We start from the raw sequence: 15,593 nt of genomic DNA on the forward strand, positions 1-15,593 counted from the left end.
TGGGGATGGTTGTTTCTCTGTCACCTTACATAAGTGCTTGTAATACATATTTGCCTATTTTCCATCTACTTTGCTTTTAGGGAATGCAAATGTGAATTAGTATTTTGTATAAATTCTTGTATATCTCTTGACAGCTTACTTGGACAAGCTTATCAGCTACTCATCACCCTGCTGTAGGCAGGGAAATGGAAAAGGTCATACATTTATTTGTTTCTTTTGATTTGGCACCTCAATTTTTAGAATACAAATTGACAAAAAAGATTATCCCTTTTAATTACTGAATTGAAATAGCATTTCTTTGGAAGAACTAAAGATGCTTTTTAGTAATACCATTGATCATTTTCTCTTAAAAATCTCTTTTTTTCTTTTAATCACAATAACCAATGGAGAATTTATTGACTTTGATTTCTTTCCTCATTCTGCCCCTTAATCATTATTTTCCTAGGTGATTTGTTGAGAGGTTAATGTATGCCCCTTTCTTTTAATATGATTTTCTGTTTTTAATCTTGGAAAGATTTTTTTTCTTTTTCTGAAGAGGAAAATATGGGAAATTGTAAAGTTTTCTAAAATTATAAACTAGGAAGCTTTTTATGTAGCACATATTACATTTTGCCTGTAGCTTGCATCTGCATGGTATTTCCGTGATTGAGAGCGCCCTCTTCTGGTGACATAGAAATAATTCAGGAAGCACTACCTTAAGCCAAAGTCAGGCTCATTGGTATATTCTGTGTTCATGTAGTACTTGTTGTGTACATCTTTCAGAGGAGTTGAGAGATGCCGTTCCTCCAGACAAGAATAACCTATTAGGAAATTTTTTTGTGTTAGGTGGAACGACCTCCTTCTCCATTCTCCATGGCCCCACAAGCTTCCCTTCCCCCAGTGCCACCACGGCTTGACCTTCTACAACAGCGAATATCTATTCCTTCGAGTGCTTCTGGTCTTGGAACTGCTTCTAAGGTAAAGCATTATCCATTTCTACATTTTCTGATTCTTTGTTGTGTATTAGTGGGGTTTGATTGATTGCTTCCGTCATGCTTCCACAGGCTCCTTCTGGCTCCCTTCATAAGGACAAACCATTACCAATACCTCCCACTCTTCGAGATCTTCCACCACCACCCCCTCCAGACCGGCCATATTCTGGTGGAGCAGAAACACGGCCTCAGAGACGCCCCTTGCCATGTACACCAGGCGACTGTCCGTCCAGAGACAAACTGCCCCCTGTCCCCTCTGGCCGCGCTGGAGAAGCATCATGGCTGCCTCGGCCAATCCCCAAAGTACCAGTAGTTGCGCCAAACCCTAGTGACCCCTGGACAGGGAGAGAATTAACCAACCGGCACTCACTTCCATTTTCCTTGCCCTCACAAATGGAACCCAGAACCGATGTGCCTAGGCTTGGAAGCACATTCAGTCTGGATACCTCCATGGTGAGTCCTGATTTTGAAATTATTTATCTTAATAACAAACATTCGTGGATGGCATTGAATGGGTCAGTTCTGTGGTATGTTTTGTACAGGATTCAAGGATAATATTAATCCCTACCCTCAAGAAGTGTATATGTTAATATGTTTGTTAATGCAATAAATGTGTTTCTGGGTGTGTATGCCATGAGTAGTGTAAATAGAAAACACTTCAGTTTTAAAGAAAGGAGAGATTATTTCTAGATAGAGCAATCATGAGGGCTTATGGAAAGAGTGGCATCTGAATTTGAAATATTCTTTCCAAAGTGGATACAGTTTTAAAATAGACCTACAATGACAGAAATGCTCAAGATGTATTGTGGGATAAGAAGTAGTTTAATTTGAGAAAAACAGAAATTTTGGGTATCAGAGTAGGAAAAGGGGCTAGAAAGGAGCATTGCTGCTAGATTAGAGCACTTTGTATACCCCCTCCCAAAAGAATTGGAATTTATTTGGTACAAATGAAGAGTACGTGAAGATTAAATTAGTGGAGTGATGTGACCAAAATGATGGTTTAAAGAGAGGAATCTAGGAATAGTATGCAGGATGGATTGGAAAGAGAATAGATTGAAAAAAGGGAGGTTAGCAGTCCATTGGATAAGCATGAGATAATGGGTCCAGAACGGGGGGTGGGAGAGGTATATTCCTTCTTTTGTTGGTTCGTTTATGCACTGAGCAAAAAAGTTTGCCCTCACAAAGTTAACATTCCACCGGAGGAAAGATGGAAAATGAACAAGATACGTTACAAAACATGTAAGATAGTGGATGCCGACGAATGCTGTGGAGAAAAATAGGGTAAAAACAGGGTATAGGGAAAGTTGGGATGGGGCAGGTACATGTAGGGATGGGGTACAATTCTGAGCAAAGACCTGGAGTAGTGTGGGGAGTGACCTGGAGCAACGGGGGATGAGGGAAAAGCAAGTGAGTTTGGGAGAGTCTATTTGAGGAATAACAAAGGGGTCTCATATAGCTGGTACTGGGTAAACAAGGGGAAGAATCCTGGTCTAGGAGCAGGAGGGGGAGCTGGTTTAGGTCGAGACTTTAGGGAGCATGAAACAAAGACCCAGAAAGGCTTGAAAGCAGTCAGTGGGTGGAAAAAAGGATGAAAAATCACATACATACACATATACACATGCACACACCCCAGAGGTTTTGAACCTGGCTAACTAGCGACAGACATGTTGAATTTGAGATGAGCCATTGAAGGAAGAATTGTCCAGTAGGTAGTTAGAAATCCAAGAAAAAGATGGAATTGGAGGGTGAAGTTAAGAAATCCTGTGGTCCTTAAATGAACTATGTATTTCTTCATTGAAAGGGAAAGGGGAGGGTAACTTAGCATTCAAGTGGCATTTATGTGATAGGCAGTCTAATTAGTGAGAGTGGATTAGGTTTGACTTTCTGGTGGCATCAGTATGGAAAGATGTATAGATTTTTTAAGCTAGAATGGTATTTGTGCAGACAGCCAGTTTCCTCAAATCTTTCTAGAATTAAAACAAAAAAAAAAAACCCATTTCCTAGAACTGTCTCCCTAACCCTTACATTTGAACTTTCAAATATACTTTTGTCACACATAATAATCCTTAAGCATGGCATTGGGGGAGAGGTCTGTGTCTGTATGATTGTTCTTGTTATTTTGAATAGATTAAATAAGAGGAGATACTTAGCTGTATTAAGAAGTTTCTTTTTTTTTTAACACTTTTCTTTCCAGAATACGAATAGCAGCCCGTTAGCAGGTCCAGAGTGTGAGCATCCCAAAATCAAACCTTCTGCATCTGCCAATGCCATTTATTCTCTGGCTGCCAGGTAAGTTTACTAAAATTATATTTCATACAGTAGAGTTGATACTTTTAAACAACTTATTTATAGAAAATTTAGAAAACCCAGAAGAGTATAAAGAAGAAAATTAAAATTGACCTGTATTTCCATTATGTAAAAATTATCATGTTTTGGACTGTTTCTTTCCATTATTTTCTCTGTGTATATGTACATAGATCAGTCTTGCTGGGGCTCATCAATTTTACTAATCTTTTCAAAGAAGCAATTTTTGTTGGGTTTTGTTTTTTGTTTTTTAAATATTAATTTATTTGGCTGCACTGGGTCTTAGTTGCAGCACATGGGATTTAGTTCCCTGACCAGGGATTGAACCCGGGCCTCCAGCATTGGAAGCATGGAGTCTTAACCACTGGACCACCAGGGAAGTCCCTAAAAGAAATTTTTAAAAAAGCCAACCGGGACACTTTCGCGGTGTGGCCAAAAACAAAAAACAATGAAAAGGTCGGCAGCAATCATTTGACCATATATGTGAGGATTTGTTGATACTTCTAGGCTTTCCACTCTATTCCATCAGTCTATATGTCTGTCTTTATGCCAACACCACACTCTTTTTTTTTTTTTTTAATTTATTTTATTTAATTTATTTATTTTTGGCTGCATTGGGTCTTCGTTGCTGCGTGCAGGCTTTCTCTAGTTGCTGCGAGTGGGGGCTATTCTTCGTTGCAGTGTGCGGGCTTCTCATTGCGGTGGCTTCTCTTGTTGCGGAGCTAGGGCTGTAGGCGCGCGGGCTTCAGTAGTTGCGGCTCACGGGCTCTAGAGCGCAGGCTCAGTAGTTGTGGCGCACGGGCTTAGTTGCTCCGCGGCATGTGGGATCTTCCCAGACCAGGGCTCAAACCCATGTCCCCTGCATTGGCAGGCGATACTTAACCACTGCACCACCAGGGAAGTCCCTGGACCATTTTTAAAGTCTATTGAATTTGTTACAATATTGCTTCTGTTTTATGTTTTGGGGTTTGTTTGTTTGTTTTTTTTTTTTTGGCCGTGAGGCATGTGGGATCTTAGCTCCCTAACCAGGGATTGAACCCACACCCACTGCATTGGAAGGCAAAGTCTTACCTACTGGACCGCCAGGGAAGTCTGGAGTTTTTCTATTTGTGCAAAAAATGTCACTGGGATTTTGATAGGGATTGCATTTAATATGTAGGTCACTTTGGGTAGTACTAACATCTTAACAATATTAAGTCTTCCAATCTATGAACATGGAATGTGTTTCTGTTTATTTGTCTTCTTTAATCTCTTTCAGTGGTGTTTTGTAATTTTTTAAAAAAATTTATTTATTTTACTTATTTATTTTTGGCTGCGCTGGGTCTTTGTTGCTGCACACGGGCTTTCTCTAGTTGCGGCGAGCGGGGGCTACTCTTCGTTGCGGTGCACAGGCTTCTTATTGCGGTGGCTTCTTTTGTTGCGGAGCACCGGCTCTAGGCGCACGGGCTTCAGTAGTTGTGGCACGTTGGCTCAGAAGTTGTGGATCGCAGGCTCTAGAGCACAGGCTCAGTAGTTGTGGCCCACGGGCTTAGTTGCTCCGCAGCATGTGGGATCTTCCTGGACCAGGGCTCGAACCCGTGTCCCCTGCATTGGCAGGCGGATTGTTAACCACTGCGCCACCAAGGAAGCCCTATAATTTTTATTGTACAAGTCTTTGACCTCTTTGGTTAAGTTAATTCCTAAGTATTTTCTTCTTTTTGATGCCATTACGAATGGAATTGTTTCTGAAATTTCATTTCCAAGTTGTTTATTGTTCATGTATAGAAATGCAACTGACTTTTGTGTGTTGACTTTGTATCCTGCTACCTCGCTGAGTTGATTTATTAGTTCTAACAGCTTTTTTGTTGAGTCTTTAGGTATTCTACATATAAGATCACATCATCTGAAAAAACAGAGATAATTTTACTTCTTCCTTTCCAATTTGGATGCCTTTTATTTCTTTTTCTTGCGTAATTGATTTGGCTAGAACTTCCAGTACTATGCTGAACAGAAATGGTTAAAGTGGGCATCCTTGCCTTGTTTGTGATCTTACACAAAAAGCTTTCAGTCTTTCACCATTGAGTATGGTGTTGGCTATGGGTTTTTCATATATGGCTTTTACTATGTTGAGGTACATTCCTTCTATCTATTTTGTTGAGTATTTTTATCGTAAAAGGGTGTTAAGTTTTTTCAGATGCTTTTTCTGCATCAATGAGATGATCATGTGGTATTTTTTTCTTTGTTGATGTGGTGTATTAGATTGATCAATTTTCATATATTTAACCATTCTTGTATTCTAGGTATAAATCCCACTTGGTAATTCATTGTATATAATCTTTTTAATATGCTGCTGAATTCTTTTTGCTAGCATTCTGTTGAGGACTTTTGCATCAGTGTTCATAAGGGATATTGGTCTGTAGTTTTCTTTTCTTGTAATGTCTTTGTCTGGCTTTGTATCATGGTTATGCTGCCTCATGGAATGGGTTCCCTCTTCAATTTTGGAGAAGTTTGAGAAGATTTGGTATTAGTTTGTCATTAAATGTTTGGTAGAATTCACCAGCGAAGCTGTCAGGTCTAGGGCTTTTTTTGTTGTTGTTGGGAGATTTTTTGATTACTGATTCAATCTCCTTACTAGTTATAGGTCTATTCAGATTTTTTTTTTCTAATTTATTTTGTTTGTTTATTTTTGGCTGCGTTGGGTTGTCGTTGCTGTGCACAGGCTTCCTCTAGTTGCGGTGAGCGGGGGCTACTCTTCATTGCAGTGTGCATGCTTCTCATTGCGGTGGCTTCTCTTGTTGTGGAGCATGGGCTCTAGGCACACAGGCTTCAGTAGTTGTGGCACACAGGCTCTAGAGTGCAGGCTCAGTAGTTGTGGCGCACAGACTTAGTTGCTCCACTGCATGTGGGATCTTCCTGGACCAGGGCTTGAACCCGTGTCCCCTGCGTTAGCAGGCGGATTCTTAACTACTGCGCCACCAGGGAAGCCCAAGTCCTCTGTTTCTTTACTTATCTTCTGTCCTCTTGTTCTGTCCGTTATTATGAGTGGCGTATTGAAATCTCCAGCTGTTATTGTAGAGCTGTCTGTTTCTCCCTTTAGTTCTGTCAGGTGTTACTTCATATATTTTACTGTCATTCGGTGTATAAATGTTTATAAGTTTTAAATCTTCTAGTGTATGTAATGTTCTTTGTCTCTTGTAACGTTTTTTGATTTAAAGTCTATTGTTTCTGATATTAGTATAATATCAGAGTCTCTTATAGACAGCATATAATTGGATCGTGTGTTTTAATCCAATCTGCCAGTCTCTGTCTTTTGATTGGAGAGTTTAACTCATTTATATTTAAAGCAATTACTGATAAGGAGAGACTTCTGTCATTGTACTATTTGGTTTCTGTATGCCCTGTAGTTTTTTGTTGCTTATTTCCTGCATTACTGTCTTCTGTGTTTAGTTGGGTTTTTGTGGTGAAATGTTTAAGTTCCTTTTGCATTTCCTTTTGTGTATATTCTATAGATATTTTCTTTGTGGTTACCATAGGGATTACATTTAACATCCCAAAGGTATAACACTATAATTTGAATTTATGCCGGCTTAACTTCAATAGCATACAAAAACTCTTCTCCTTTACAGCTCCACCACACCCATTTTAGTTGTTGATCACAAGATTACATCTTTATACATTGTGTGCCCCTAGTTCTTTTAAACGAGTTCATGAACTAGTTCTTTTAAATGCATTAGTTTCCTAATTTATGCAGAAAAAGAGATTTGGAGTTACAAACCAAAGTTACAGTAATAGTGGCTCTTACACTTTCCCTTTAAATGTATTGCTGTCTTAAATCATGTGGAAAAAAACAGAAGGTACAGTTACAAACCATTGTTACAATAGTACTAGCTTTTATAATTCTCCATGTACTTACCCTTATTAAAGTTTTTATTTCTCCATACAGCTTGAAATTACTGTCTAGTGTCTTCATTTCACCCTGCAGGACTCACTTGAGCATTTCTTTCGGGGCAGGTCTAGTGGTCACATACTCCCTCAGCTTTTGTTTATCTGGGAATGTCTTGATTTCTCCCTCACCTTTTTTTTTTTTTTTTTCCGATACGTGGGCCTCTCACTGTTGTGGTCTCTCCCGTTGCGGAGCACAGGCTCGGGACGCGCAGGCTCAGCGGCCATGGCTCACGGGCCCAGCCACTCCACGGCATGTGGGATCTTCCCAGACCGGGGCACGAACCCGTGTCCCCTGCATCAGCAGGCGGACTCTCAACCACTGCGCCACCAGGGAAGCCCCTCTCCCTCACTTTTGAAAGACAGTTTTACCAGATACAGGCATACCTTAGAGATATTGTGGTTTTAAGTGTGCAGTAGCATTATGTCTAAAAATATATATGTACATACCTTAATTTAAAAATACTTTATTGCTAAAAAATGCTAACCGTCACCCGGGCCTTCAGCAAGTCATAATATTTTTACAATAGTAAAATCAGAGATCACTGATCACTGTAACAAATATAATAATGAAAAACTTGAAATATTTTGAGAATTATCAAAGTGTGACACAGAGACTTGAAGTGAGCAAATGCTGTTGGGAAGATGGTGCCAGCAGCCTTGCTTGATATAGGGTTGCCACAGATCTTCAATTTGTAAAAAACACCATCTGTGAAGTGCAGTAAAACAAGGTATGCCTGTGTAGGAGTCTTGGTTGACAGCTTTTTTTTCTTTTAGTGCTTTGAATATACCGGCCCACTGTCTTCAGGCCTCTAAAACTTATGATGAGAAGTCTGCTCATAATCTTATTGAGGATCCCTCGTACGTGATGTTTTGCTTCCTTCTTTATCTTTGTCTTTTGAAAATGTGGGTCTCTTTGAGTTCCTTTTCCTTGGAGTCTAATGAACTTCTTGGATGTTTATATTAATCATTTTGGGAAGTTTTTGGCCCTTATTTCTTCAGATATTCTCTGCCCCTTTCTCTCTCTCTCTCCTGGGACTCCCACAGTGTATATGTTGGTCCTTTGGTGGTGTTATGTCCAACAGCTCCCTTGGGCTCTGTTCAGTTTTCTTCAATACTTTTTCTTTCTGTTTGTTCTTCAGCCTTGATAATTTCCATCGTTCTGTCTTTCAAGTTCATTGATTCTTTCTTCTCGGTGCTCAAATCTGCCTTTGAATCCCTCTAGTAATTTTTTTTTTTTCATTTCCCTTGTACTTTTCAGTTCCAGAATTTCTTTTTTGTTTCTTCTTAGGTTTTCTGTCTCTATTGATACTTCCATTTTGTTCACATATCATTTTCTTGATTTTCTCCACATCTTCCTTTAAAATCTCATGGAAGTCACTTCAGCCAGAGCAGGAGGGGCTTACAACAATGCTGGGAGGTGCAACAACAGTGGTTGCTGCCCCTTTGTCAGCATCTCTGTGAACAGGAGCAGCAATCAGCAATCAGAACACAGATTCCCAATATTTGGAGGGCTGAGTCCTTTGTGCCACCCTGGCTCCTGCAAGCTGTGTGCAGGCTGCTCCAGGAACATTTGCACAGCTGCCTGCTATGTGGCAGGGTTGAGAATGGGTAGCTGCTACTATGCTAAGAGCTGAAATTAACAGCGATTTAGCCTCCCAGTCTTCACCTGGAAGTTACAAACCTTCAACAGACTCTAGAGTTCCAAAATAGTTACATCAGACAACTTCTACCATCTTCCCAGAATCCTCGTTGAGTATCTGCTTTTTGTTTGTTTGTTTTTGCGGTACGTGGGCCTCTCACTGCTGTGGCCTCTCCCATTGCGGAGCACAGGCTCCAGACGCGCAGGCTCAGCGGCCATGGCTCACGGGCCCAGCCGCTCCATGGCACGTGGGATCTTCCTGGACCGGGGCACAAACCCTTGTCCCCCTGCATCGGCAGGCGGACTCTCAACCACTGCGCCACCAGGGAAGCCCGTATCTGCTTTTTGTTTCATTGCTTTCTCCTCTTTATTTTATTCTTCCAACTTCCTTTAGGTTTTATTCGTTATTTTTCTAGCTCCATGAGATGTGTGCTGTATTAATCTGCTCAGGCTGCCATAACAAAATACTATCTACAGACTGGGCAGCTTAAGCAGCAGAATTTAATTTTCTCATAGTTCTGGAGGCTGGAAGTCCAAGATCAGGATGTCAGCATATTTGGTTTCTCGTGAGGAATCCTTTACTGGTTTACATGCTTGCATAACCTTCTCAGTATGTCCTCACATGGCCTTTCCTTGATACATGCACACACAGAGAGGTAAAGAGAGCAACAGCAAGCTCTCTGGTGTCTCTTCTTATAAGCACACCAATCCTACTGAGTCAGGGGCTCATCCTCAGGACCTCATCTAACCTTAATTCCTCAGATGTGGCCCCATGTTCACAGACAGCCACACTCAGGATTAGGACCTCAAAAGTAATTTTGGGGAGGACACAAACATTCAGTCCATAACAGATGCTGTAGCTGCATTCCACAAATTTTGATATGTCCTGTTTTCATTATCATTCACTTCAAAATGTATCGTTTTCCATTTGTGATTTCTTCTTTGACTCATCAGTTATTTATGTGTTGCCTGATTTTCAAACATTGGAAGATTTTCTGGTTACTCTTCTGTTACTGCTTCCTAGTTTCATTCCAGTGTGGTCAGAAACCATACTCTGTGATTTCAATTTGTGCTATTTATTGAGACCTTTATTGACTAGTTTATGGTAAATTCCATACATATTACTACCTTCATTTTATAAAAATGTATATTCTGCAGTTGTTGGGCACAGCATTCTGTATGTGTCATTTTTTAATTGTATTCAACTATACTATCTTCCTGCTGATTTTTTTTTTTTAAGTCTACATGTTCTGTCAAATACCAAGAGGAGTGTGTTAAATTCTCCCCCTATAATTGTGGGTTTCTCTTTTTTCCTTTAGGTCTATCAGTTTGTATTGTATATGTATTTAGTATATGTAATTAGGATACATAGAAATTTAGAATTATCAACTAAATGATAATTGTTTTGATTATTCCATTTACTCTCTAGTTCTGCTTCTAACCAGCTTTAGTCTGTTTTTACTTATATTAAAATGGCCACATCAGCTCTCTTGTAGTGTTTGCATGATCTTTTTCCATCGTTTTACTTTCAACTTTTCTGTGTCCTCATTGAAGTTATGTTTCTCGTAAGTAGTATATACTTGTTGGCTTTCTTCCCCCCTAAATCCAGTCTAGCATTTTTTGTTTGTTTGTTTAAAAATAATTGGAATATTTGTTCCTACTCTTTTCTCCATTTTCCCCATCTTTTCTGTGTTCATTTTTTCCTACTTTCTTTCTTTGGGATTAAAGTATTTTTTATTATACCGTTTCACTCCTAATACTCTTTTAACAGTTACCTTAGGGATTCCAACATATCCCTTTGACTCATTAGAGTCTACTTTGAATCAGTCCCTCTTAACACTTCCTGGACATTTAAATTTCCCACATATTTATACTATAGCACTCCTCATTTCTTCCTGCTTTACCACACTTCCACCTGGAACCTTTTTCCTTCTGCCCAAATCACTTCCTTTAGAGAGACAGGGTGTGGCGGGGAGAGAAAGAGGAGGGGCTGTTAGTGTATCTTCTATTAATGGATTCTCTCAAATTTTGCTTGACTTAAAATATCTTTTATTTCACTTTCGTTTTTTTTAAGATATTTTCACTAAACATAGTACACTTGACCCTTGAACAACTTGGGGGTTAGGGACGCTGACCCTCCCCGCAGTGGAATATCCAGATATAACTACAGTGGGCCCTCTGTATCCACAGTTTCACATCTGCAGAATCAGCCAACTGTGGCTTGTGTCGTACTGTAGTATGTATTTATGGGGAAAAATCTGGGTAAAAGTGGACCCGTGCAGTTCAAGCACATGTTGTTCAGAGGTCAGCTGTATTCTGAACTGGAGTTATTTTCTTTCAGCACTTTAAAAATATCATCCCACTGCCCTCTGACTTTCATTGTTTCTGTTGGAAAATTAGCGTAATGTTGCCCCTTTAAGGGCATGATTCTTTTTCTGACTACTTATAAAACCTTTTTGTTTTTGGATCCCAGCAGTTTCACTATAATGCGTCTGTGTAGTTTTCTTTATATTTATCCTTCTAAGGTTTGTAGAGTTTATGGATTTTGTCATTGGATGTTTTTAATCAGTTTTAGAAAATCTCAGCCACTGGGAATTCCATGGCGGTCTAGTAGCTAGGGCTCTGCACCCTCACTGCCGAGGGCCCAGGTTCAATCCCTGGTCGGGAAGTAAAATCCCACAAGCCGGGCAGCGCGGCCAAAAAAAAGAAAAGGAAGAAGAAAGAAAGAAAAATTCAGCATAGAAAATCTCAGCCACTATTTCTTTTTTCTTTTTTAAAAAATTTTTATTGGAGTGTAATTGATTTACAATGTTGTGTTAGTTTCAGGGGTACGCTGTTTCTTAAAATACACTGAATAGTGCAGTCTCTTTCTCCTCTCGCTCTGTGACTCCAGTTACCTGAAAGTTCTACCTTTTCACCACACCTCATATAGCTCTTATGCTCATTTTTGTGTTTTCCATTCTTTTTCCTCTCTTTAGTTGAATCTGAATAGTTTCTGCTCTATTTCAGTTCCCTAATCTTCTGTTTTGCAGTTTCTAATCTGCCCCAGGATCCATCCATTGTATTTACAAATACTGTGTTTTTAGGTCCTAGAATTTCCATGTGAATTAAAAAAAAAAAAATTATTCTGTAGTTTTCTAATAAAATTCTCCATCCTCTGTTTTAATGGAATATATAAATTATAATTATTTTAAAGGCCATGTCTGTTACCTCCAACTTTGTCTCTCTAGTTTGGCAAGACAACCAAAGTACTACTACTTTTTGCCTGGTTTCTCAGAATCTAGTCCCACTCATACGTGGTTTAAGGATTCGCAGTAGCTCTGGGGAAAATTACAGGCAGAATTTTAAACCTACTTCTCTACTGTTCCCTTCTCCAGGATTTTTGACCCCTCGTGCCTTGGCCCAAATTCCAATCCCTCTCTCCTCAGTCTCTTGAAACTACCTTGAAACCCCAAGTTCAGAACCCCTAATATGGGGCTTACTGTAGTGTATTCTCCTTTTCTCTGGAATCTTGGCCTCTCAAATCTTGGCTGCCTGGTTGCTCTCCAATGCCTTCTTTCTTTTGCATATTTTCCTGCTTTTATAGCTAGCTGTTCTAGGCAGACGGTTAGACAGTGCTTGTTACTTGGCCATAGCTACAGACATGTAAAGTGTATATATGTTTTAGATCAAGATGTAGTTTTATGTTTTCCCTTTTTTTAAACTTAGCATTATATCTTGGGCATTTCTTCCTATCAGTTAAAAAGTTCTTCAAAATCCTCACTTTATTTTTTTTTTTGATATTTATTTATTTATTTGGTTGCATGGGGTCTTAGTTGCAGCAGGCAGGCTCCTTAGTTGCGGCTCACAGACTCCTTAGTTGCAGCACGTGGGCTCCTTAGTTGTGGCGGGTTGGCTCCTTAGTTGCAGCTCCAGAGCTCCTTAGTTGCGTCTTTCAGGCACCTTAGTGGTGGCACACGGACTCTTTAGTTGTGGCATACATGTGGGATCTAATTCTCTGACCAGGGATTGAATGTGGGCCCCCTGCGTTGGGAGTGCAGAGTCTTATCCACTGTGCCACCAGGGAAGTCCCCAAAATCCTCACTTTTAATTATTGCATATTATTATGTAATGTGGCTGTAATATCATCTATTTAATCATTCCCTGTTGTCTATTTATTTTGTTTAAAAGCTTTTACTGTAATAACTTTGCTTCAGTGAACATCTTTTTACATAGCCAGAGATGCAGCCAAGGTAGAATTACTGTGACAAGAGAATGTGAATGGTTTAAAGTGTGTATTGCCAAAATGCTTAATGAGTAAGAGGTGCAATTGTATCTTTTTATTAACATCATCAACAAAAAGAATTAAAATTTTTGGATTACCCTTTTAATGATCCTTTTCTCTTTATGAAAATAGTATGTGTTAATTATAATAATATTTAGAAAACACAGATAAGTGATGCTAAACAAATAAGTTATCCATAATCATACCACCTAGAGTCAGACCGTGATCAGCAACATGTGACATGCTCATTGCCAGTCTTGTGTATGGAATCATGCTGTACATGCTGTTTTTCACTAGGAGTATCTTGAACATCGTAGGATGTTATATATTTCTTCTACAGTGATTTTCAAATTATTTCAGATAGTTGCAAAGCAGTCCATTCTTTTTGTTTTCTTTTTCTGTTTTTTATTCTTCATCTTCCAGACCTCTTCCTGTGCCAAAGCCGCCACCTGGGGAGCAGTGTGAAAGTGAGGAGGACACAGAGTATATGACTCCTTCCTCTAGGCCTGTGGGACTTCAAAAGCCAGAAGTGAAGTGGCCTCTGGAGACAACCCAGAGTTCACGGTAGGTTCACAACAATCCTATTTGGGAATTCAGTTGACACCAACTCACCTGTTTGGCTTGCTGCCTGCACATAGCATTACCCAGCCAGAAATGAAGCAGAAAGATGTGTGTAACCTCTAATGTTTTAAGCTTCTTGCAGCTGTAAGCAATTCCACTTAATGTTTCTTCAACATCACAGTAATTTCAAAAACATACACAGCTACTACTAGTAACAAGAGTCAATCTTTTGATATGTACTAGTGATACTGGCAAGAGGAGGATGGAGATTCTTGATAGAATCAGGGTCTAGAGAAGTTGTGAATAGGTATATCTTAATAAGTTTGTGGATAACAGAGTTCTGTTTCTGAAGATCATTATGCCACTTTCCTTCTGGTCCAGAGCCTGTGATTGTAACCAGCAGATCGATAGTTGTACATACGAAGCAATGTATAATATTCAGTCCCAGGCGGCACCGTCTGTCACAGAGAGCGGCACCTTTGGTGAGTAGTCGTTCTGCTACGTTAACAATCATTGATGTGCCGGAGGAATGAGCCTGTAATGTTTGGCCAATGAGAACTTGACCTACGCGGAATATTCGTAAATAATTTTCTTGGCAAAATACCTTTGATCTATGGCAGTAAAACCACCTCCTCTGTTTTATTTCCCATTTACACAGCTAGTTCCTTTTGTGTTTTTCATCCTTCTAGGGCCTGGAGGCCTTTGTGTTATGTGGCCTGGATCGGCAGTGCTGACAGCTAGCTCCCTCTTATTCCCATTGCTTTTCAACACTGATGAAATTCTTGTGTGTGTGGGTGGTGAATACTCAATTCCCATACTAACTAGCTTACCAAGTTGAAAGTTCAGGAAGGCAGTGCACACAACAGGGCCCTTTGGCTGATCTTCCAAGGTGAACTGCAGATGAAAATGTTGAATGAATGCTATAAAGTGGTGCTTGAGTCTTGGACATCAGTGACTGTTAACCTTGGCAAGGGTAGCTTTTGACATGTTCAGAAAAGTAGAGCTGCAGGATTGGTGCAGATCTTATTTTCCCTGTTTCTTTTATCTCTATGCACAGGGCCACACGGTGTTTGGCCCCTAGTGGTTATTCGGTAACCATTTGATTCCGTATGTGTTTGAATGAACGGATGCCCCCGTACTGAAATGTTAGAAGGTGAAGTACGTTGGAGAAAGAAGATAACTGCACAAACTGTTCTCTAGGTGAAGGGAATTTGGCTGCAGCCCATGCCAACACTGGCCCTGAGGAATCAGAAAATGAAGACGACGGGTACGATGTCCCCAAGCCACCTGTGCCCGCAGTGCTGGCCCGCCGCACGCTCTCTGACATCTCCAACGCCAGCTCCTCCTTCGGCTGGCTGTCTCTGGAAGGTGATCCCACAACGAGTGAGTCTCCAGGCTACCTTGGGTTTGTCCTGAAATGCTGTATGCCTTCTTATTTATACTGAAACAGAGATGACTGCCTGGTGACAGTAAGTCAGTAGCTGGAAGGAGTGGACTGAAGTGGGAGGAAAGCTGGTCCTGGGTCCCAAATTAGGAAGTTAAACTGTATTCAGGCTCTTGAGGATTTTGCCAGACTTAGAAATGAGGTTGTTCCTTAAACCCTGGCTCTTCCTGCACTGGGGGTAAGTATTAATAGGATTTCTGGCTCTTTTGAGCGTGCGTGATGACAGTAGTAATTCATTTTGATGGTTCAGACCACACTCTGGGTGCTGTCCCTGTCCCATTGGAGAGGAGGTGTGCCAGCTCTGGAAAGCACACTGAGTAGGCCTGGAGCCAGCCCGCATTTGAGCCTTGACTGTTAAGGACTGTTCTTCTTGCACCTGTGGCCGCCTGGGAGGGCAGCAGCCAGAGTTGCTGTCACTTTAGAAATGGAAGACAGCCTTCAGGACAGCTGGTGAAAAGGATACATGGCGTCCAGTTGCCCAAACAG

General features: G+C 40.4%; 1 protein-coding gene and 1 non-coding gene across 2 annotated transcripts in view; one reads left to right on the plus strand and one right to left on the minus strand.

Annotated features, from left to right (window-relative positions):
- CBL (Cbl proto-oncogene) overlaps positions 1-15,593 on the plus strand; it is an 88,676-nt gene that overhangs the window by 64,249 nt on the left and 8,834 nt on the right. The window contains exons 10-15 of the mRNA XM_067751298.1: positions 826-957; positions 1,044-1,424; positions 3,166-3,260; positions 13,526-13,666; positions 14,045-14,145; positions 14,864-15,046. Of these exons, the coding sequence (XP_067607399.1) occupies positions 826-957; positions 1,044-1,424; positions 3,166-3,260; positions 13,526-13,666; positions 14,045-14,145; positions 14,864-15,046 (1,033 nt within the window). The remainder of the gene's footprint in view (positions 1-825; positions 958-1,043; positions 1,425-3,165; positions 3,261-13,525; positions 13,667-14,044; positions 14,146-14,863; positions 15,047-15,593) is intronic.
- Positions 3,582-3,654, minus strand: TRNAW-CCA (transfer RNA tryptophan (anticodon CCA)). The gene has a single exon. It is a non-coding gene; the product is annotated as a tRNA-Trp (tRNA).

The sequence above is a fragment of the Pseudorca crassidens genome, chromosome 9 (assembly GCF_039906515.1).
Source record: "Pseudorca crassidens isolate mPseCra1 chromosome 9, mPseCra1.hap1, whole genome shotgun sequence".
Classification (NCBI taxonomy): Eukaryota; Metazoa; Chordata; class Mammalia; order Artiodactyla; family Delphinidae; genus Pseudorca; species Pseudorca crassidens.